At 42.0% G+C, this 23,149-nt stretch overlaps 2 protein-coding genes across 2 annotated transcripts in view; one reads left to right on the top strand and one right to left on the bottom strand.

Moving 5' to 3' along the window:
• Positions 1–22,403, top strand: part of MANBAL (mannosidase beta like) — a 353,967-nt gene extending 331,564 nt beyond the window's left edge. Inside the window, exons 2-3 of the mRNA XM_081868205.1 lie at positions 16,139–16,326; positions 21,831–22,403. Coding sequence (XP_081724331.1) covers positions 16,177–16,326; positions 21,831–21,938 — 258 coding nt within the window. The 5' untranslated portion in view covers positions 16,139–16,176 and the 3' untranslated portion in view covers positions 21,939–22,403. The remainder of the gene's footprint in view (positions 1–16,138; positions 16,327–21,830) is intronic.
• GHRH (growth hormone releasing hormone) lies at positions 634–8,218 on the bottom strand. Its single transcript, XM_081868165.1, has 6 exons — positions 7,411–8,218; positions 4,785–4,885; positions 4,083–4,214; positions 3,040–3,144; positions 1,229–1,360; positions 634–944 (listed from the first exon to the last, which is right to left on the bottom strand). Exons 2-6 carry the CDS (start codon positions 4,862–4,864, stop codon positions 875–877), a joined length of 519 nt encoding a protein of 172 aa, XP_081724291.1. The 5' UTR covers positions 4,865–4,885; positions 7,411–8,218; the 3' UTR covers positions 634–874.
• Positions 22,404–23,149: the final 746 nt, after the last annotated feature.

Below are 23,149 nucleotides of genomic sequence, written 5' to 3'. Positions count from 1 at the left end.
CCACACACCCTCCCCAAGCCACTGGCTGAAATGTGTCCTTTTGAACTCTGATAATGCCTTTTGCTTGCCTGTATGGAGAATAGAGAGTTCTGTGCAAAGGTAAAATACACATTTGTTGCTCCACCTACCACTGATGCACAGCCCTCAGGTTCAAAAAGTTTCCCAGTCCCTGCCCTATTATATCTGGGCACACTTTTTGTGCATATTTGAAAGAATTCTCCGGATAGCAGCCCTGGCCTTTGCAGTAGTCATGGCAATCTAGATGAAAGTGCTTTTTCTACTTTTTACCACTTTCCTTGCATGTGTGTTCCTTTTTGGTCTCCTAAGCCTTTCCTCCCTGATCATTTCTGATGGTGCAGTGAATTTTCCTTATATTCCAAGGTTTGGCTAATTGTTTTGGCTGTAGTCATTTGGTTGGTTGATGTTCCCTTTATTTCTAGCAGCAGCACATAGTGCTGGGTAAAAGCTGTCCATGGTCCTGAAATCAGAAGTCAGTCATATGCTTTCCAATGAATCCCAAGGTCAGTTCCCAATTAATTCATTGGCAGAGGCCCCCATGGCTAATATTTGATACCACACAACTCTGTGCCTTTATGCAGTAATTCTGTATAGGAAAAAAAGAGTTGGGATATATATGATTGCTATACATTAGGGGCATTTATTTTCAAACTGAAGTGAGGCTACATATTCAACAGTCAAACTGTAATAAGCACAGGGAACAGAAGTCCCTCACACTTTGTTTTCCTGATGGCATTCTGGACAGTATTGGTGCACATAGTAATATGTCTGTTTCTTTGTACTGCTTCAGAAGCAGAAAGAAGAGCAGGGTGCTCCGGGAGTGGCACTGACCAGAATGAAGCAGGACAAAGCTTATTTACAGTTCCATTAGCTTGGTTAGGACACTGACAAAATCTTCCAAGTGGTCATCATTGATATCTTGAGACCTGAGGTGGGGAAATAGAAATAAAACAACTTAATGTAATGTAAACCATTTTGTTTGCAGCGGGACAGGATTACGCCATAGGAGCATACAAAGCTCTCAGACTCCCTGCCCATCTTGACCATTATTGACTGGTAACATGTCCTTACAGGCTTTTGACAGAGTTCTTTTCCATCACTTGCTACCTGATCTTTTGGGCCTAGGAGCTCCTGTTCTTTGGGCATGCAAAGCTCTTGTTCTCCCACTCTCCCTACAACCTCATGAACCCAAGGGAATCTGTATACTAACCTTTGATTCTGCAACATGGCTCCCAAGAAATTCCTCAGTACCATCTGCTGGTGATAGCGACTGCCCATCAGGATGCTGTCAGACTGCCTCCGGGTCATGAATTCGTGTTCCTCATCCCCCAGGTTGCCTTCCCTGTAATCAGCACGATGTAGATTAGTGGAAGGTCTTGAAGCCCCTGCTTAGTTATGAACTTCAGATTGACCATGAACAAGTTGTTTGACCTGTCTTCAATAACATGCCTCATATACACCCACCCAACATAGATAAAGGGTGAGAACACTTTCAGCTGAAAGATTGGCTGTGATTTAGAATGATTTAAAAGTGCTTTAAGCAAGAAAGAAGGAACCCATGACCATCTGCATATGGTTGGATTCCAACCCCCATCACCCCAGCCAGCATGACCAGTGGTCATGGTTGATGGGAGGTGTAGTGCAGCAACATCTAGAAGGCCACAGGTTTTCTGCCCCTGCTTTAAAGTTTAATAAGTGTAGCAATATCTTCCTCTAATGCAGGAATGGGGATCTTGTAGCCCTCCAGACCTAGCTAAACTGCAACTTCCATCATCCCTGATCACTGGTCATGCTGATTTGCAGGGCCAGCCCAACCATAAGGCAAGAAAAGGCAACTGCCTCAGGTGGCAGGATCCACAGGAGCTTCCAAGGCATATATTGCCTGCCGGTGCTTCTAATAGCAACAACAATGGCATGCTCCCTTGTTGACCAGATCTCAGTGCTGCCTCTACAGTGACCTCTTGGTAAATCAGAGGTGCTGCTGGTTTCCTCTCACCCTTGTTCCCAATATAGATCTTCACTCACCCCTTCTTCCTTGGTGGGGGTGCCATTTTGTAGTTCACCTCAGGTGCCAAAATGTCTTGGGCTGGCTCTGCTTATTTGGATAGATGGGGCTTGGACTCCAGCAACAGCTGAAAGGCCACTTGCACTACTGGCTTGTGAAGGAATAATACACTCAGGTCCCGCTATGCAAATGCTCATTATAAGAAAAGGAATTAGTACCCAAACCTCACTATACACACTGAATATTAAGATATCCAAACAGCTGGACCTGCGTGTAGTACTGTAAACAAACAGGCAGCCTCAAACAAGCCTTGCTTTTGTGTTTTGCTAGTCGTCAGCAGCTGTTTTGCCAAAAACTTAGGTGGGTGGGAGGGAGGGAGATGGGAAAAATTAAAGCATTTTTTCCCTTGTTTCTTTGCCTTTTGGAATGTTTCAGAGTTTTCCTAGGTTTTTTCATCATTTTGGGGCCAAATTTCCATTGTCAAGAAGACATCAGAAATTTTCCCATAGGAATCAATGAAAATTGGCAACTCATTATTACAAGCACTCACATAATGAACAATTTCCTGAGAAGGCATTGTGTTCAGTTAGTGGGACCCGTGTGTACTTTCCAATTAATATCTTTGGGGCATATTGGGAATTTACTAACTGCAGGAGGCAAATCAAGAATAAAAGCCATTAGCAATTGGCACTGAATGTTCATGTGTGTTAAAAATCACTCGGAGGACTTACATCTTAAGTTCTATGCTTATGCTATTGGCTACGCTGCCAGATTTTTGTAAATGTACAGGAGATTCCCTCCAGTGCAGGGCTGAATGTGGCTCAAAATATAATGGGCGTATTACTATAAGAATGAATCTGCCTTGTTGTTGCCAATTGTGTTGCCAGGACATGTCTAGGCAGGAGCTTTTCAATCACAGGTTCTGTGCCTAATCGAAACACACAGAGCTTGCACCCTATGCCTTATATGTAGCAGACTGCTACAACTAAAGTAATATGTAATAAAGTTCCACTTACCCGAGTCTTTTCCCAACGATGCCTTGCAATAACTTCTGGGCTGACATCTTACCCCGAACTTTGCGGTAACTATCAGTAAATATTGCATCTGCATGGCGCTGCATCCTAACAAAACACAGACATTTTGTTTATCCGCGCCTACCTGGGACAACATGCAAATGATGGCTTCCTCCCTTTACTTGGATGGCAAGAGCAGTTTCACATATATCGTCCCTGAGAACAGGAAGCTTCCCATGCTATTAAAGTGGATTAAGAACTACTCCTGTTGGAGCTATGTGCTTCTTGGCACTGGCAGATTGCTTGAAGGAACTGGGGGTGCAGCACAAAGTGTACTGTGTGAGAGAGTGAGAAACAGCACATAGGTTATGAATGAGGGCACAGATTTACTGGTTGCAGCTCCCACTCTTTGAAATGGCACAGGCACATAATACTCTTTCTGCATTTGTAAGAAATCAATCTTTTAGTGTGGCATCGCACAAAATTTGGAAGTACTTTCCTATAGACATCAGGCTGGTGCCTTGACTGTACTATTTCATGCCTGCAAAAAATGGTTTTGTTTAGCCAAGTCTATCCAAACATGCACAATATTGACACATGTTTTAATTGGGTTTTTTAGCTTATTTATTTCAAAGTGTTTTTTAGGTTTTAAATTGTTTTTAACTTCATTGGTTTATTCTTTTTGTAAACAGCTTTGAGGGGTGTGTTTGTCTGTTTACAATCAAGATGTATATACATTTTAAGAAATAAATAAACAGGGCAGGTTCTTTTCACTGAGCAGTCTATCTACTGACCTATATCACCCTCCTGAGTGCTGAGGTTAGGCAAATTTATTTTGTAGAGCATTCATGTTCGGAGACAGTATACCAGTATATACCATTTTCTAGGAAGCAACAGCTTGGGGAAGTTGTCATATCCATGTCCTGCTTGTGAGCTTGCCTGAAATGGGAATGCTGGACTAGATGGGCCTTTTCAATCCAGGAGGGGGGTCTTATATTCTAATTTGCCACTTTTGACTACTGGACGTGGGGTGCTGATATACCCACCTTTTCTCAGCAGGATCGGTGAGGAAGTTCTCCTCCTCCTGCTCCTCTACTGAGAGGTTGTGGCTTTGCACTGGACCACTTTCTTGCAGTTGAAAGCTCACTGCCTTGCCAGAAATGGGGAGTGGACTATATCTGAAACACATCAAGAGAAAGCAGAAAATACCCAAACTGCAATACGCATGTTTCTGATGGCATGGTATATGGAGACGAGAATTGGCAGACAATGGTAGGGGGTGGTCATGCAGCAAAAACAAAACAAAAAAACCCAGCTATGCATCTTGTTGTGCCAGGCAGAGAAATTTCTCCTGATATACAAGCTGGTAAGGCTTGTGAGACAAATGAAGGCAGCAGTTAAAATTGTGGACTGCTGGGCTAGATGAACAAAGACAGCTAGCTCCCTGTGTTCTTAAATGTTTGTAAGGTAGTATATGTATAGCCCTAATCACAGGGAAAAACCTCTGTTTCAGGAATTATATTGGTGGTGTAAGAGAAAACCCAGGCCTTTTCGGAAAATGCAGTGGCCACCAAATTCTGATGGCCTGTAATCTTTGAGAAAGATGGAGAGTAGATTTGTTACGAGATGCTTTTCAACTATTCTTCACCTGCCCTTTTAGATAGATAGGGCCACTAACTGTGAATGACAAAGGTCAAGTCAAACCTCATGTTTTCAATAGGCAGGAAGGTGAGAGAGAAGATGCGCACCTGAGTGCTGGGTAGAGAGGAGACGAGAGGGAACACATGATGAAATGGAGGAAGAGAAGAAGAACAGCCCTGTCCAGCATTCTTCACTCTTCTGGGGCAATCTGCAAAGATATAGAGGGAGAGGGGGGGAGAGAGAGAGAACACTTGGCTTCATTAGAGTAGCATAAGTAGCCTCATGGCAGTATTTTAGTCATAGCCGCTATGCAGTCATTTTTCCCCCGGTAAATAAAGTAGGAATAGTGCTTTAGGCTATGTACTCACAAAATCTTAAAAGCATGTTCTTTCCCTCAAAGAATGCTGGGCACCATAGTTTGCCTCTCACAGAGTTACTACTCCAAGCAACCCTTAAAAAATGACAGTGCCCAAAATTCTGTGAAGGGGGGAAATGCGCTCTAAATGTGTTTTGAAGTTATTGTGTGTATATGCAGCCTTAGTTTGGAGTAACTGACCTAAAGGACAGTTGCTGAGCTGATATTCAGTCTTCCAACCCTTGTGTGACGAAGGGAGTGGGAAGAATCAAAGCCCCATTGTAGAGCCTCTTGTAGCCTGTAGTAAAATACAAGTTCCAAAAGGATGCCTGTTTCAGAAATATGTTGATACAAATGGGACCTGCAGCAGGATGCCGCTGTATTCACCCTACAACAATCAGTGTGGGCACTGAGTATGCTCAGTCCCCCTGAATTGTTTTGCAATATTTCACTGCCTTAGGCTCGCCCCCCGCCCAAAAAAAAAATGTTTTATATTTCTGCAAACTTGGCTGATACCTCCCTTTTGTAAGTGATGGTGGTTGTTTTGACTACATAAGCACTTACAACCAGAACATAAGAGATAGAGGGAGTTGCTGCCACACAAACACAAAAGCATACAGAGCTATTATTTCTCAGTATAGCTGAAAAGCTGCAGACAGGTGCAGCCTCAAGCTAGATCTCTTGCCTACTGTTCTGGAACTGCCGTCACTTCAACTGAGCTAGCTTTCAATAGTAGAGAGGAATAGAAAGGGCAAGAGAGTCCATTTTCAAAATGACTCTTTGCGCCTTTGATCTACAACCCTGTGTAGTCTGGAAACATCCAACTCGGATGCTTCCAATAGATAAGTGACTCAGGGGAAGCAGCCTCACACAATAAAACCATTGTGAGCATTTCAGGGGATGTAACATTTAGATTTTCAGGGCTGTATGGCTGAACTCTTAATAGACTTCTGTTTCTTTCCATCCCAGTTATTTCCGTTCATCGACATTCCCTGTTCAAAAATTGTGGTCACATTAATCTTCCTGTGAATGGGTTGGGAGCACCTAATTTTGTACCGGTGAACTTAAGATGGCAGGACCCAATCTGTGCATAAGGTGCCATGAAAACTCTTAAGTTTTCAGAAGTAGCAGTAGAAACAGTAACAACACTTTTATTCATCACCATTACTCATCTGTTGGAGGGCAAGGTTTGAGTCTAAGCATCCTGATGTTTCAGAAGGTAAAGGATTTCAATCTCTCTCTACCTAAGTGAATGGGGCAGAGTTGACAGTCCAACAAGATGTCATTTGAGAAACTGAAGATGCTATGGTAGCTTAAATCCTCTTTCAAATCAAAAGTCTTTAATCCTGAAACACAAATTTATTCCTGTTAATTTTTTAGCACTTCTGTAATTGGTGTGAGTCCTAGCAGAATCTAGTTGTAGAGATAATGACGAAATGGTAGGCAGAGGCAGACAAGCAGATAAACTGCTGTTGACTATGGCATGGATTTTACTAAATCAGTCTGGTAAGCAATGCAAGCATTGTGAGATTAAGATATGTAAGGCACTCCTTTAGCCTTGTAGTATTTTCAGGGTTAAAAAAAAATGCTGTGCATGTCAGATGAAGACTGTAGTCCTAGACATAGTTTGTCAGAAAATCTATTTGAAATCAGTGGAATTTGCTTCTGAGTAAACTTTGGCTAAGACCTGGCACACACCATCATAACACAAAATACACAAAATAGCTGCCTAAGAATGAAATAAATTCCAAAGGCATAGTTTAAAAATTTTTTAAAAAAAGTTTAGCTGCCACTGGATTTTATGATTTTTGCCTACATTTCAAAAGTTTACTCTATTGAAAGTTTTTTTCAGTAAAATGCCATCTCCTCTTGTGCCTTCTATCTTTAATAAACCAGATATCTCTGCAACTCACTTTTCTTTTTGTCCATAAGCAAATGAGTAGCTAGAACAATATTACTTACCCACTTACTTTCCAGAGACAAAGAATTACAAATAAAATGTAAATGGCAGCTTTAAACAGCAGGTTTCTTTTCTTTTTTTTTTTACCAGCACTTAATAAATTCCAACTCATATCCAGATTAAGTACCTGTCTAGTATACGTCCAGATTGCTTTTGCAAATCATCTGAAATATCCTAGAATTATTTGCGTAGTTGGAGTCCAGTTAGGAATATTTAACTCTGTAATTTACAACCCAATCCTATGCATGTTTGCTTTAAAAAACATGCTGTTGAGTCCAGTGAGATTTGTTCCCAAGAATGCATGCGCAAGACTGCAATCTTAATCAATATACAAAGCATCCTGCAGACAGGAATAGTTAATTCACTTTTCCACCATGAAGCGTCTATTCATTAACAAACAAACAAAATGTTAACTTACAGCTCCCTTCAGGAAAATGGTCCTCTCAAGTCTGCAACCTTGTTCTTGGCCTTCTTGCTTGCCTGACAATACTTCTGATTCTTGCTGTGTCCCAGGAAATAGAGAAAATCCTATCCAGCTTTTTCTAACCAGAGTGGCGAGTCTCTAGCTGTTGTGGGTATTGCCGCACTCTCTTTTATATATTCACTCCCTCATCAAACCTGCAAGCTCCTGAACGTCAGAGAATCAATTACCTTCCAGTCACTCAAATAGCTGTGTTTAGCATCCTAACTGGGCTTACTAAAAGACAAATTTGCTTTATTAGATAAGCTTTGCATTTCTTTAAAATGAACATTTCAATCTGAATGCCAACTAGGATGACTGTTGACAGGTCACCCAAAGAAGGAAAAAGGAGGGTGCAGATTTGCATAAAAAGCACAAATCCAGAAATAATTACTGTATTTTAAAGAGAGAAAAAACAATGTGGTGGGAAAGACTTCAAATTGAAGAGCTGTCAGGACCGTCCTCTAACAGAGGACTGTCCTCTCTAAAGTAGGACACATGGCCACCTTAAGATCAACAATGAGCAAGGGTTAACCATTAATATTACTTCCTGTCTCTCTTGTTAAAAGATTCATGAAATATTATTATTTTCTCTTTATCAGCATTGCTATCTTCTTATTCATTTTTCACATTTATACACCGTCTTTCCTTCCCTGGATCTCAAGGTGGTGTACAGAGTTCTCCCCTCCACATTTTCCCCTCTCAACAACCCTGTGAGGTAGGTCAGGCTGAGAGATAGTAACTGGCCCAAGGTCACTGTAGTGAAGTTAGGAGATTTTTGTTAGTCAAACTTTGGTCAAGCTGAAGGAAGCACTGTGGGAGAACCAAAGGCCAAAGGATTTATGGGAAATGTGTCCTTGTTGCTTTAAACTGTAGACTGACTGACTCTGGGAGTGTGAATACTTATCTCATGCATCTGCAGAAAGGAAAACTTCTAGTTGATTAGTGGTGATTTAACACCTGGTTTGATTAGTGGTGATTTAACACCTAGGGATGTGGGTGGCGCTGTGGGTTAAACCACAGAGCCTAGGACTTGCCGATCAGTAGGTCGGCCGTTCGAATCCCCTTGACGGGGTGAGCTCCTGTTGCTCAGTCCCTGCTCTTGCCCACCTAGCAGTTCGAAAGCATATCAAAGTGCAAGTAGATAAATAGGTACCACTCTGGCGGGAAGGTAAACGGTGTTTCCCTGCGCTGCTCTGGTTTGCCAGAAGCAGCTTAGTGACCGGAAGCTGTACACCGGCTCCCTCGGCCAATAAAGTGAGATGAGCGCCGCACCCCAGAGTCGGCCACGACTGGACCTAATGATCAGGGGTCCCTTTACCTTTTACCTTAACACCTGGTTACTAAGTGCCGTCCCTGTGTGAACAAGGGCTATCAAGCCTCATTACAGGAGAAAGGAGGGTCTGCTGTGTCTCTGAAAAGTTTGGGAGGAACCTTTTGGTCTTGACAAACAAGCTTCAGCTGTCACCCGCTGAATTATTACCCAGCTCAGGACCATTGGTAAATTTTGGATTAATCAGAAATTCTGATTGGCCTTGGGGTTCCGATTATGCATGGGGTTTTAAAGGATAAAAAACTTAGGAAAGGTGCCTGCAAGCGTGCAGTGCATCCACCCTTCTGTCAGGCTTACCGCCATGCTGACAGTCGCCTTGCTACATTCATATGTGTGTTCTTTGTGATGAAGAATTCCTATTGTCTTCCTGAGATGCGGATTCAGCCGAGAACTTTACGAACTGCTCTAACTTTTCTTGTGTTCTCGGGTGTTTTTTTTTGTAAGTACGTTTAGCTAGCGATGCTTTACAATGTTATTTTCCTGTCTGAACCATATAAGAGATATGCCTACTTTTAAGTATGTTTAATCTTGTTTTTTAAATAAATTTTTAAAAAGGTTTTTCCTATCTTGTTCTGTGTGCCTTTCTGGGGAAAATCTGAATCCAAAGTCTGAGCACTTAGCCTCCTACTGAACCTGTGAATTCCTGCCTGTAATTTGTGGAACCTGTTGAATTTCTGCCTGCATTTTGTGGAAGCAATTGCAGGGTGGGGCAGCTGGCAACAAGGAAGAGTAACCTTCTCCCTTGGGTTAACCTTCTGGGCTATCCCTGGACAAGGGAGTGGTGGCAGCAACTACCCCTTTTGTTGTGTTTTGTCCTGAAAAGTAAATGCTGTGGCACCACCTTCCCTCTCTGAAATGGGTCCCGCTGGATTGTAGGATGGGTGAAGAAGGTGGGTGTGCCACAACATTACTACAGTCACCCACTGAGCTTTATTGCTGAGTTGGAATTTGAACCCCGGTCTCCCAGGTCATAGTTCAACACTCAACCTGTTACACCACACTGGTTCTCCTTTATTTATTGATTTTTTTTCCCCTGTTGCCTGCTGGCATAAGCTGAGTATTTTACACTTTGGTCCTTTGCAAACACCAGCAGCCGTATGCCAGGCAAATAATGCATCTAAAGTTCCTCACTGGGGACAAACCCACAGATAAAACAAAGCTCATGCTCAATAGGTCATACTTAAGAACCAGCAAGGTTTCAACACTGTCAGACAACCCAATACATGTCTTCAGGAGGTTGCAATCAAATGTGCTGGTTTGCGCCATGTTCAGACAGTGCCCAGCAGCACCATAGTAACAAATGAGATTGCCTACACTATTGAGTTGCAGCAAGATGTTCAGATCTCTAGATTCAGATCTGAAGGAGCATCTCCACCCCATTGTTCTACCCGAACACTGAGGTCCAGCGCCGAGGACCTTCTGGCGGTTCCCTCACTGCGAGAAGCCAAGTTACAGGGAACCAGGCAGAGGGCCTTCTCAGTAGTGGCACCCGCCCTGTGGAACGCACTCCCACCAGATGTCAAAGAGAACAACAACTACCAGACTTTTAGAAGACATCTGAAGGCAGCCCTCTTTAGGGAAGCTTTTAATGTTTGATGCGTTACTGTATTTTAATATTTTGTTGGAAGCCACCCAGAGTGGCTGGGGCGGGGTATAAAGCCAGATGGGTGGGGTATAAATAATAAATTACAGTGGTACCTCGGGTTACATACGCTTCAGGTTACAGACTCTGCTAACCCAGAAATAGTACCTCGGGTTAAGAACTTTGCTTCAGGATGAGAACAGAAGTTGTGTGGCGGCAGCGGGAGGCCCCTTTAGCTAAAGTGGTGCTTCAGATTAAGAACAGTTTCAGTTTAAGAACGGACCTCTGGAACAAATTAAATACGTAACCAGAGGTACCACTGCATCATCATCATCGTTGTTGTTGTTGTTGTTGTTGTTGTTGTTGTTATTTGCCCTGCCTCAGAGCTTTTTCGGTTTATACTAACTGCTTACATCAAGCAAGCCAGTGCATGGCTTAGTGTTGGTAGCATGTGATTCAATCAGAATCTAATCATGCCTTTCAGTGTTCACTCTTTGTCCCACATTGCAGCCTAAACTCATGTGAATTGTTCCATTATACTACTTTCTGCACCTGGCTTAGCTGTTAGACCAGCCTTCCCCAACCTGGTGCTCTCCAAATGTTTTGGGCTAGAACTCCCATCATCTTTGACCATTGGCCATGCCGGCTAGGGTTGATGGGAATTGTAGCCCAAAACATCTGGAATGCACTAGGTTGAGAGAGGCTGTTAGACCTCAGTTGCTAGAGCTACCTCAATTTACACCACGAACAGCATTTCACCCAGGGGGCTAAGCAGACAGCAAAACATCAACCAGCCAGTAACACAGAACAGAATCCAGGAAAACACCTTGTAATTCTCAGATATTGATTTTCTCTTAGACTTGATGCCTTCATTCTCCTGCATTTTTTTAAAAAAATGCTTTAAAGAGTTTTTAAAAATAATAATCCTGTGAGCTCCTCTTGCACCTATACACTCCAATAAGCCAATCTGGACATAAAATGCTGGTCGATAATACTTTGCTTCAATCCAGAAGGCTAGCAATATTTTCAGCTCCTCACTTCTTATCTCCAAGCAGCAGCTACAACGAAATCCCCAAATCTCTTCTCAGCTGGAGTTTCCCCCGTCTTCAGCATTCATTCCACATTATCATCTAGTATCCTAGCTTATGCTATTAAAGACTCTTATCATTTATTGTGGTCCTCCTTAACATGGGCAAATAGATTAAAATGGAAATCATATACTCCACAATGTACACATGGTTAAAATATAGACCTTCATGATTTTTACAAGAATGAATTAGGATACATCCAAAACATTCAATTTATTGTAATAGGTTTTAATGAAGAAACTTGCATTTATTTTTATTTTTATCTTGTGAACCACTCTGAGATTGTCCGAAAAACAGCAGTATATAAATTTAATATAACAACAATTTCTGAATCCTGATTTTACCCTCTACAACCCTTTGTGCATGGTAATATGATAGGAAATTCATTGAATGTTGAATGTGTTATTAAGGTTGGTTGGTTGGTTGGTTTTCCTATCCTTATGTCATCTAACTAACGGATTGGCTCTTTGTGTGTGTTTATGAAATTATTCTGAAGATATGAAATTCAATAAATGTTGAGTGTTTAGTTTTGTTGTTGTTGTTTTGTCCTAGCCTTATGTCATTGAGTATCCCACTGACCATTTTCACTGGTGATTCCATTCCACTGGAGATAATCTGCAAATTTTGGTGGTCATAGCAGCCAGCCTGTCAGCACTAGTAAAAGCCAGGTAGTCAGAGACACACCTGATTTCTGCTTAAATCCAAGGCTGTGGCTATGGGAGAATCAAGACCAGGCTTCTTCAACCTCAGCCCTCCATATATTTTGAGACTACAATTCCCATCATCCCTAACCACTGGTCCTGCTAGCTAGGGATCATGGGAGTTGTAGGCCAAAAACATCAGGAGGGCCAAGGTTGAGGAAGCCTGATCAAGACCCTCTTGGGGTGTTATTGCTGTGAAACTCTCCATCACAGATTCAGGTTGTATATATGTGTAAATAAACCAGTATATCATAAAGACACCACAGTCTCTGCTGTGCCTCATTCCAAAGGAAACACGGACTGTGGGAAAGTGCCTGGAACCCTAGGAATCTTACACCGCTCAGAGACTGGGGTGGCATGCAACAATGTTACCGTATTTAAGCAGCTCCTGGCTGCTTCTCCTAGCCATTGGCACTACTGGAACTGGCCCTTTAATGTTTTCTGTACTGCTTTTGGCCCAAACCCATATACTCTATAGCTATACCCACTCCACTGTTTGTGGAGTATATGGGTTGTCATTTCAATAAGGTTCGTGGAACAAAGAGCTGGTCTTAAGCTGCTTTCTAGTTTGAAACAATATCTAAGATTGCCTTTCTCTTGCTCATTTCAAAGCTCAATGGGGTCTGCTGGGAAAAAGGAAATGCAAACATAGTCAGCTGAAGGCATTTTGCAAAAAACAATTCTTGGTGTTTGTGTTTTGAGTGGTGTGGAGAGAGCTTGGAGTATGGAAAGTGAAGGGAAGCAAAGTGGGTTAAAGTGAGCATAAAATGGGGAAAATAGAAGACATAATTGGTTGGAATGTATAATATTGATTAAGATTTGAAAGAGGGTAAGGAGCTGCTAAATTTGATTGAGTAAAGGGGAACGCAGGAAAGGGAGATGTGAGGAAATCAGGAAAGAGGGTTATAAAGATAAGAATTAAAAAACTAAATTTTCTTTAATTTTTGTTCTTTTTTACTTTTTCTGTTATATGTTTTTATACTGTGTTTTTATGTTGTTTTTTATTGTATTTCTCTGTTGTTTTGTTCGATTGTAATATCTGTTTCATTATATAAAACCAAAATAAATATTTTATAAAAATAAATAAATAAAGTGAGCATAAAATGGCAGCTGGGGTGGAATTGGTGCTAATTGATACCATTAGCTGGATGGAACAGGTCTAGGATATTACTATGCTTAATCACAACCATCCTAGACTTCAGCTTGCTGTGAATTCACTGATCCTCAAATACTCTCCCACATTTAAACTATTTGAACACGTATCTTAGTATGCTACACTTGCATGGTGTTTTTAAGAGTGAATGATACCAATTCAGGATAAAATGTCTAGTATGGAAGCAGATCGGATTAGCCTGAGTGAGGATGACACAATCAACTCTTACTCAGTACAGTGGTACCTCGGGTTAAAAACTTAATTCATTCCAGAGGTCCGTTCTTAACCTGAAACTGTTCTTAACCTGAAGCACCACTTCAGCTAATGGGGCCTCCTGCTGCTGCCGTGCCGCCAGAGCCCAATTTCTGTTCTTATCCTGAAGCAAAGTTCTTAACCTGAAGCACTATTTCTGGGTTAGCGGAGTGTGTAACCTGAAGCATATGTAACCTAAGGTACCACTGTACTATAATATTTTGCATTTTATTTAGTAGGGTAGTTAAATTGTTGTTTTGAATCTTGTCACCTGCCACACATCTCTTTCCTGGCATGGATTGGAAATATAAATGAACGAAACCAGCAAAGGTTTACAGTACTTTAAACACTAACAAAGTGATTTCAGCATAAGCTTTCATGGACCAGAGACCACTTTCTCAAATGAAGGCAGGGAAACCCGAGTGAGCATTTTCTGAAATCTTAAGACCACCACTACTCACCAGCAGATGTCACTGTTTAACAGTTTGTTGGTATTCCAGTTGTATCACTATTACTTTACATTTTGCCAATATGTGGCTGAGACAAATGTTGTCACCTTGTTTTTTAGCAATATTTCAAAGTGGCTGTGGGATAGCTGGACCTTCCCAGGAATTTGCATTAGGCACCACATAGCACCAGCGGCAGACTTCAACCCCTGATGCCGCCAGCCTCTTCCCTTTGGCATCCTGTTTCTTCCAGCTGCTCACGGAGAAGTCCTTTTGCAGCAAGGTGATGCCAAGTAATGCTTTCTGCCCCTCTCCCAAACAATTTTCAAAATGGCCCGGTGCACTTCTTGCTAGCTTCCACCACCATTAACATATTGCAATACGACACACACACACACGTGTGTGTGTGTGTGTGTGTGTGTATACATATATATATGGGGAAGTGCTCGCACATGGTCTATACGCCACCCTGCCTGCTTGTGCATTGACGCAGCTGTGATAAATCTCGAATCTGTGATAAATCTGGATAGGGGCATCTCGCAGGTACAAAAGCATCACCTGACAAATAGAGAAAATGGCTGGCTCCTGACTTGATTTCAAGGTCAGTTGAGTTAGCAGGGGCGCATCCCGCTTTGCTACGTGGGTCGGTCCCAGTTTCCAGGACAAGTGATTCCTCCCCCTCCCCCAATCTTTGCACTTCTAGGTTCGCTAATTGATCGGTTTGTAGATTTAAAACATTTGCACATCGCTAGGTATAGATTTCGGGGCAGTGCAGCCCCAGGGCAAAGGCAACCTCTGCCCATTAGGTTTGACGGCTAAACAGCTTCAGGTCAAGTGAAAGCATCAGGCGCTGCAGTTCCCGAAAGTTGCACTCTGCACCAGCTCAGAAGCTCTTGGCCTAAGGAGCTAGCATTTTCCCAGTCGAGAAGCGAGCCTGAACCGTGGGACGGGAGGCGCGGCCTCCTTGGCAACGCCTCGCCGGCGGCGGTTGCTAGGGTCGCTGGAACAGGAAGCGCTTCCTAGCGAGATCAGAAGCACTTCCGGGGGCAGAGGCTGGGCGGCAGGTAAGGGTTGCGCTTTGGTGGGGCAGAAGGAGTGGGGCGAGGCGCCTTAGGGGGCGCCTAGGAGAGCTTTGTACGGGAATGGGGGGGCGGGGGGAGGTTTCCAGCTCCACGCCTGCGATGAAAGGGGGTGGGGGAGAAAAGAAAAGCTCTTCTGTTTTTAGGCGATGCATGCAGCTTGGTGCAAACCGTGCACCCAAGCTGGGCTTGCATTAAATCAACCTCAGGTGTCATAGAATGGACCCTGAGGATCATCTAGTCAGTGCAACCCTCTGCAATGCAGGAAATTTCAATTGTCCCATACAGGGATCGAACGAACCTGCACCCTTGGCGTTACCAGCACCATGCTCTAACCCACTGAGCTTATTATTATTATTATTATTATTCTAACCCACTGACCTATATTATTATTAATAATAATTTATTTCCATCCCTACCTCTTTCTCTTTCCTAACTGCCTTTAAAGTGCCGCTTTCCCTGTCCGCAGAATAACTAGCAATTAGTTTGGTTCTTTCACAGAGGCTGAAAGAGGGGAAGTAGGTCATGATGTGTTATTTTATTGCTTGTGTTCTTTCTTTTTAAAAATGTACCCTCTGGAAATGGGGAGTGGGTTTAGGACAGTGGAAGCAAACGTGCTGCTGCACCAGGAGGCACAGGCAAGGCATCAAAAATATTTCCCTTGGAACCTTTCATGGGATCAGTGGGAGCGTTTTCCAAAATGGGGTTTTCAACTTGACAGTTCTGATAGCAAACAAATGTAGCGTTTGAAGTGGGTGGGAAGGAAGTCACACAGATTTTTCCACTCAGACATAAAAATCATCCTTCTAGCTTAACTTGAAATGAAACTATCCTGCTAGCAGAGAAACACACACAGGAACATAGAGGTCCTGTCTTATACCAGGTCAGGCTTTTTGCTCATCATGCCCAGTATATTCTACTCCCGACTGGCGGCAATTTCCCAGATTAATTGTATTTCTGTGCCGCTTTTCATTCAAATGAATCTCAAAGCCACTTACAGACAATAAATAGCAATTAATAAATGAAGTTTGTTCTTTTCATTGCAAAAGCAGAACGGAAATTGTTGAAGGTGGACTTGTGGACTTGTGCAATGGCTGCTGAGCTAGACTTCTCACCCCCTGAAATCCCAGAGCCTACGTTCATGGAGAACATCCTGCACTATGGCCTCTTCTTTGGTGCCATTTTCCAACTCATCTGCGTACTGGCCATTATCCTTCCCATTCCAAAGACACACAGAATGGTAAGGCGTTCTTATCTGCAGAGCGAAAAAGTGAAATTGCTCGTTCTGCAAACTGGTAATTTAAGAAAGATATTGACAAACTGGAAGGTGTCCAGAAGAGGGGGGTGACAAAGATGGTGAGGGCCCTGGAGGTCACGCCATGTGGAAAGGTTGAAGGAGTTGGGTGTGTTTAAAAGGGGACTGGAAAGCCATCTTCAGATATTTGAAAGGGTATTGCACAAGATGGTAGAGCAAATTTGTTTTTATGTTGCTCCAGAGGAAAGGAGATCACCAAAAAACTTAAAATTACAAGATCCGGGATTTCTGCTTAGCATTAAGAAAAACTTCCTGATGGCATTAGCTCTTCAACTGAAACAGACTACCTTGGAAGGTATTTTTTTTAAGCAGAGGATGGAGGTCCACCTATTGGGGATGCAACATATTTTCTTCTTTCAAGGAGTAGGACAAATGGCCTTTGAGATCCCCTCCTGTTCTTTGTCCATCCAGTCTCTGATTAAAAATATCCAATTAAGGATTGTCAATACCTTCTGAGGCTCATTGTCTCACTGTCAAGCATCTCAAATCAGACTAGCATTTAGTTTAAATCCAATTTCCTTTTCATTTGAAGCCATTGGTTCTGTTCCCACCCTCTGGAGCAATAGAAAATGAATTTTCTCCATCAAATTTGTGACATCCCTTCGAATAGTTGAAAATGGCTACCTTTTGCCTCTTGTCTTTTCTTTAGGTTTTAAAAAAAAAAAATTTAAAGGTTATTGAAAGACTAGTTTAATCTAACAATAATAAGGCTCACAAGATTTATGGTTAGATTGGAGATGGATACAAATTCCTGGCTGAGTTGGTTGATGATTACCTAATGCACAGTTGGTGTTGATGGTATTCTGGAGTGTTATTATTATTTACTAAATTTCTATGCTGTACTTTCTTCCAAAGGATCTCAGGGCAGCAAGCAGCAAAGTAATAAAACAGTACAATTAATTTTTAAAAAAAGGTATAAAACATTAAGACCATCTAAAAACATTTTAAAACAACCACATACCCTCACATCTGAAAATTTCAAGGTTGCTGGGAACAGTATCTTTCAGCCACCAAATGCCTAGGTAAATAGGAGCATTTTAAAATTCCTCCTGAATGTTAATATGGGAGAGAGAGAGAGAGAGAGAGAGACTTCACTAGGGAAGGAATTCTACAAACAGGGAATCACCACCAAGAAGGGCTCTATCGTGGGTAAGTTCTAGCTGAGCAATACCCAGCAGCAGCTCCAACAGGTGCCCTGTGATTGTTTCAGAAGTGACTACTTGATCATTCTCTGATCTACTCAATTAATAGATAAAACTGCAAATGGAAGATTCTGGCTTTGAATATAGTTTTTCTAACCAGCCTGGACTTAATTTTGTGGGCCTGGTGACGCTTACAGCTGCATTTGTAACCATTGGCAACCTTTGCCCAAAACAGAAGTTTAGGCCTCTTTTTCCAGTCTGCTGATGGTCATCCTTTTCCCTGGTGTCCCTTTGACATGACTCATCTTTTCTGCCTTTCATCTGGTGTTTTATAAATGTAGATATAGTATTACTTTGGGGGAGGGGGTAATATGTCAGAAAACCAGCTGTGGACCATATGTGTGGCAGCATTTGGATTGTTTTTTGGGGGAGGGCTTGGATGGGAGCTGTTTCATCTTCTGTAGGTTGCCTAAAAATAAACTTTCCAGTACTTAACAGACGCATCAGCCCACATTTATCCTGTCTTTGGCCTAGAGAGCATTCCTCACAGCAAAACAACATATAAAATGGCAAGAGAAGTGTCTACAAAGTGATTGAAATATGTTCCCCAAGCCCCACAGCTATCACACAGGAATCACCTCTTTTTCCCCATCATCCAGCCCTGCCCCATGCACACCCAAATGATGCACCTGCAGTTTAGCTACCTGTATATATTGCTGCATCAGCAGAACACCTGACTGATTCATACATGCTCCTGTAGGTCTGCATCACAAAATGTTCAGGGACTGGGAGAAATCTGTGGGTTGACCTGAAAGGATTCAGCAGTTTTTTCCTATACTATACATTTTAGGATGAAAAAGGACACTTTTGCCATCGAGCATTCTAACTAATCTCTAAAACTGTGCAGGCTGAGAACAAAAGCTGGGATTCTTGGAGCATTTAACAGAGCTAATGTGGTGCACAAGGAAGCCTTGAGGATCACCAGCTTTTACATCCTCTAGATGCAGTGGGTAGCTGAGTTGGTTAGAGCGTCGTGCTGATAACGCCAAGGTTGCAGGTTCGATCCCTGTATGGGCCAGTTGCATATTGATGATTACCCAGTACCTCAGGACAGGGTCCCTTCTAACTCTGCAGTTCTATGATTCTAGAGCAGATAAAATGGACCATCCTGTTGAGTATTCTGTACTGGACAGTGATCAGAAACCTGAGAGTGATGGTCTCCATTGCCTTTAAAGTATAGTATCACAACAGTCATTATCTCCAGTATCAGAGGCAGTACACTTTTGAATACCATTTTCTAGGGAACACAAGTGGGTGCTGTTGTGCTAATGACCAGCTTGTGGGCTTCCCATTGGCCTCTGGTTAGCCACTATGGAGCCAAATGTTGATCTGCAGCCCTTTGTGCTTCTTAAATGGCTTATGTAGAGGACTCTCATGTTCTGTCTTGCTTTTGTGGGAGGAAACTCTTCACTTTGGACAGTTTAGAAGTTTACATTCTGCAAAATCTCAGCACCGCCTGATGACTGACACATGCATTGAACATGTTTGTAAAGCTGAAGGTGGATTCCTTTGGGAGGAAAGGCATCGTATAAATTTAATAAAGAAAAAGAAAGATTGAAAAAGCGCATTCATTATAGACCAGGGTTGGCTATGGTTCCTTGTTGAGAGTTTGCCATGTGTTTGTTGGAACTAAACCCTACTTTGTTCAATGGGGTGCAGTCTTAGGAGAAGTGCCCAGAGCATTGCATGTGCTGAATGGGTTTTCCTAATTATTTCCAAAAAATGGTATTACTGCGCAGTTGTTTTCAGTGCTTTCCCTAAGTATGGTTAGTAAATTATTTAATAAATGAGTTTTACCTCCCTAAAATGGCTGGAGAATTGAATAATTGGATCACTTGAATGAGGGTTGTATTGCAGTGTACATTATGGGGGAAACCAGACATAGAACCCTCTGCAATACACTGTTGTATTTATTTCTGATTCAAATTATATTGATTCTGAACAATAAGCTAATAGGCAGGCCTGGATGTTCCTTATTTAGGACACCCAACTCTGCCTGCTCCAGTCTGCTTCCTATTCCAGGCAACCTCCATACATGTAGGGGAATCAGCTTTTGAAAAGACTCTTTGGATTGAAGATTAGAAGGCAGCAGTCATCTTCTTGCAGCTGCAATGAACCTGGAGCCCCTGAATAATACATGCCTCCTTCCCCATTTCCCTAGAGTGTTGAACTCTTTTGGCCAGCTTCCTGTGGGTGAATCACATCCCTTAGGAAGCAAGCCAAGTCTCCCTTCTTGGAATGCCTCGTGAGTGTGAATTGCAATAGCTCTGTAACTTGAGAAAGATTCAAGCCAAGCTCATTGATGATCAAGATTCTATCAAGCTGTTCTCCTCCCCCTGTCTCGTTTGGACCACTTTCTTAGAAACTGGAAGCTACCACAGATCTCTCTGCCATTTTTCTATGGCCTTTCCCAGTTGGCACACATGGATTTTGAGACGCTCTAGAAGCCTAAAACATATTTAAACCAAAGCTTGGTTAATGAGGGGAAGCAGTCTGTGTGTGGTTTCTTCCAGGAGCCTGGCTCTGTTCCCATGCTTTTGTGAGATTCTTCTCTATTCTTTTTTCTTCTTTTCTTAACAAGAGGATGAGATGTCGGTTCCCATAGCAGAAATGTTTTCTGCGATTGTCTCTCCCAGTCAACAGCAAGATCAATGGGCGAAATGTGTTGTTAACAAATTTTCAAGTTCTTTATTTTAATTTGAGATGAATAAATCTGAAATTACTCTCTACAGTTGCCTTTCCAGTTTAAATGTTCATTTGCATCTATTTGCTTTGGTGACCTGAATAGCCACGTTTTGTTTTTTCTACTAAAGTTTTGAAATTCCTATGCATTGAAACTCACAGAAATGAGCAGTCCTAAGGATGGACATCTATGCTCACTTACCATGCCAAAGAACTTGCCAAGCCCAAATCTACATGTCTTATTGCCCTCTGTATGTACAGTATATACAGGAATGATCCTTTTATACATAAACAACATGGAGTCCAGCAGCACCTTAAATGGCATGAGTGTTTGTGGACTAGAGTCCAGTTTTTGCTACAATAAACTAACACAGCTGTCCCTCCTGTATTTATCACAGAAAGCCCTTTAGGCATGTGCCATTATGCTTGTGTTGACAAAATAGCAAAGAAAAGATACTTTGGTGTATTACAGGCATGTGCAAAAAAATAAAATCCACCTAGCTGAGATACTACTTTTAACCAGAGATTGCCTGTTTTTTTCCCATAGCTTTTGCCTCCCTGCACCCCATCTCTCTCTCTCTCTCTCTCTCTCTCTCTCTCTCTCTGGGACAACATCCATTTCCATCCTTTTGCGGCACCTCATTCTCCAGTTCCCTCAAAACCCATATTGCTAGCATGGTCTTTATTTTCTCTTTTTCTGCATCTTTGGCTGGCTGCTGGCAGTTCACCCTTCCCAGCTCTTTCTTTTTCCTACTCAATTTAAAGAGCTTAGGAGCAAGCACTCCTATTCTGAAAATAAAGGTTGTTTTTTCATACACAGCTCTATTTAGTAGTTGCTTGTTAGATATTTCTGTTGCCTCGTGTGATGATCCTCCAGGTGACATGCAATTCAATATAAAATATGAAAACATACAAAATGCAAACCATTCAGAAGCATGCAGCCATTCAACAAGAGGAAAAAAACAGGTATGAGCATCAACACAATCACATGAACAACTCCAAACGCAGGTTAAAACTAATTGTGATCAGATTAAACAGAGACTAAAATTAGAGGTGTAGAAACAACATTAAAATCTTTAAAGACCTGGGAGAACAAGAAAATATTTGACTGGTTTCGACAGACAGTAAAATTGGAGGCAAGTGACCCTGTTCAGAGAGTGTGTTCTATAAATTGAGGAATCACCACCAAGAAGTCCCTCTTGTCGCCACCCTACATTCTCTAAGCCTGCAACCCTACACACACTTTCTTGGAAGTAATTGCTCAGTATGTGATTCTGCTTCCAAGAAAATATGCATAGCATCAGTCTACATAAGCATTTTTTTGAATTTCTTGCTTAAGTAATGTGAAAGTAAAGTATCTAGTGATTTAGCAACTGAATGCATATTAGATTTTTTAAAAACTGCTCTCCCACTTTCTGTCCCACCATGACAGCCTTGGGATATGCCAATAAATAACACAAGAGGGGCTCATAACGCTTTTAGTGTGCTGTCACCCTATGAACAAAATCTCTGTTGACTTTATTTCCCTTAACAAACTTTTAATAGGACACCGAAAACTATGAGACAAAAACTTCAGAAGTGGTAAAGAAACCCAAAGCTGCCACAGCATCGTTGAGCAAGAAACCCAAGAAAGAAACCAAGAAGAAGCGGTAAAACAGCTTAATGATGAAACTTTCAAGACAGGGTTACTATCGACCATTGAGCTTTCTTCAAGACTACATTGATGAAGTACAACTTAAATGTAACACAGTTTTGGGAAAGCTATGCATATTCTTGTTTCTGGTCAAGAGGAAGTATTTCCTAAAATGGCTTGAGGAGTATTGTTTCATCTGATCTGTTGTAAATACATGTATGGTTTACTGGACATACCTACGTAGCATGGAAGATCTTAGCAATTACTGGGGCCTGGAGGGAGCAGTTCATCTCTTTTGTGATGCTCAAGATTCGAAATGCAGGTCCCATTTTGGCCCCACAAAATGCATTTCTCCATACTTCTAAAAGACAGAGGGATCATTCACTACAGCTCATTTTGTGTGTCATTGATGAAAGGGATCAGCTGTACAGCTTCTTATTTTGTATGCCATTGATGTGCTTAATATACCTGATTTTATATCCGAATGGTTGTGTTTTCATGTCATTTTTTTTTTTTAAAAAAGAATGCTGCTAATTATCTCCCTGTGAATATAGCTTCCCTTGGATAATTGGTTCTCAGCCAGGTTTAACTGTCTTCCCTCTATTGTTCATGCCTAATTACATGAGTAAGTCACCTCTGTCATTCCTGCATTGAGATGTATTTGAGCACTCTCTTTTTTAGGTTCAGGTGGGCTGAATGAATGGGAACTATAACTCATATGCCGCGAATGATGAGTAGCAGTGAAATCTTGCAGTAGAGGTAACTGTAGGGCAGTTCTAAAATTTCCTCTAATATGCAGGTTTCAGTTCTGTTAAGTAACATGGCCTTCGTCACTCCCTTTGATAGCTGTACCGAGTTATGATGACAGTGTAGCCAAAATGGAGCCACTGAGAAACAAAAGATTGCTTGGGCAGCGTGCTTGGGCAAACCTAGGAAAAAACTCTAGGGGGAAGGACTCAGACCTCCCAACAACCTGCAGAACGGGGGAAGCAGGAAGGTGGGGAACAGGCTTCTGGAAGAAAATATGCCCTAAACTCCTTGCTGTTGTACACCTCCTCTGTCTATGAGCACACCAACTGCTGCTTTATCCTTTAAAAAATGTCATTATCTTAGCTGACATTTCATGTATTATATTTGCATCCTGTATTAACCAAAGTTTTTGGGGACTGATCTAACCACCTTGGAGCATGGGGTGGTTGTCAATTCCATTCTGGATTTAGCACAGAGAAAA

Source organism: Podarcis erhardii, assembly GCF_964252035.2.
Source record: "Podarcis erhardii genome assembly, chromosome: 6".
Classification (NCBI taxonomy): Eukaryota; Metazoa; Chordata; class Lepidosauria; order Squamata; family Lacertidae; genus Podarcis; species Podarcis erhardii.
Note: the sequence above shows the minus strand (reverse complement) of the source record. Positions and strands in the feature narration are given on the sequence as shown.

Bases quoted from the DNA above. Each gene is read 5' to 3' on its own strand.
- GHRH (XM_081868165.1), bottom strand. From the start codon at position 4,864: ATGCTGGACAGGGCTGTTCTTCTTCTCTTCCTCCATTTCATCATGTGT. The intron at 4,215-4,784 runs GTGCGCATCTTC...GATGTGTTTCAG, and splicing joins CCTCTCTACCCAGCACTCAG to ATATAGTCCACTCCCCATTT. The intron at 1,361-3,039 runs GTAAGTGGAACT...TGCTGATTACAG, and splicing joins ATCGTTGGGAAAAGACTCGG to GGAAGGCAACCTGGGGGATG.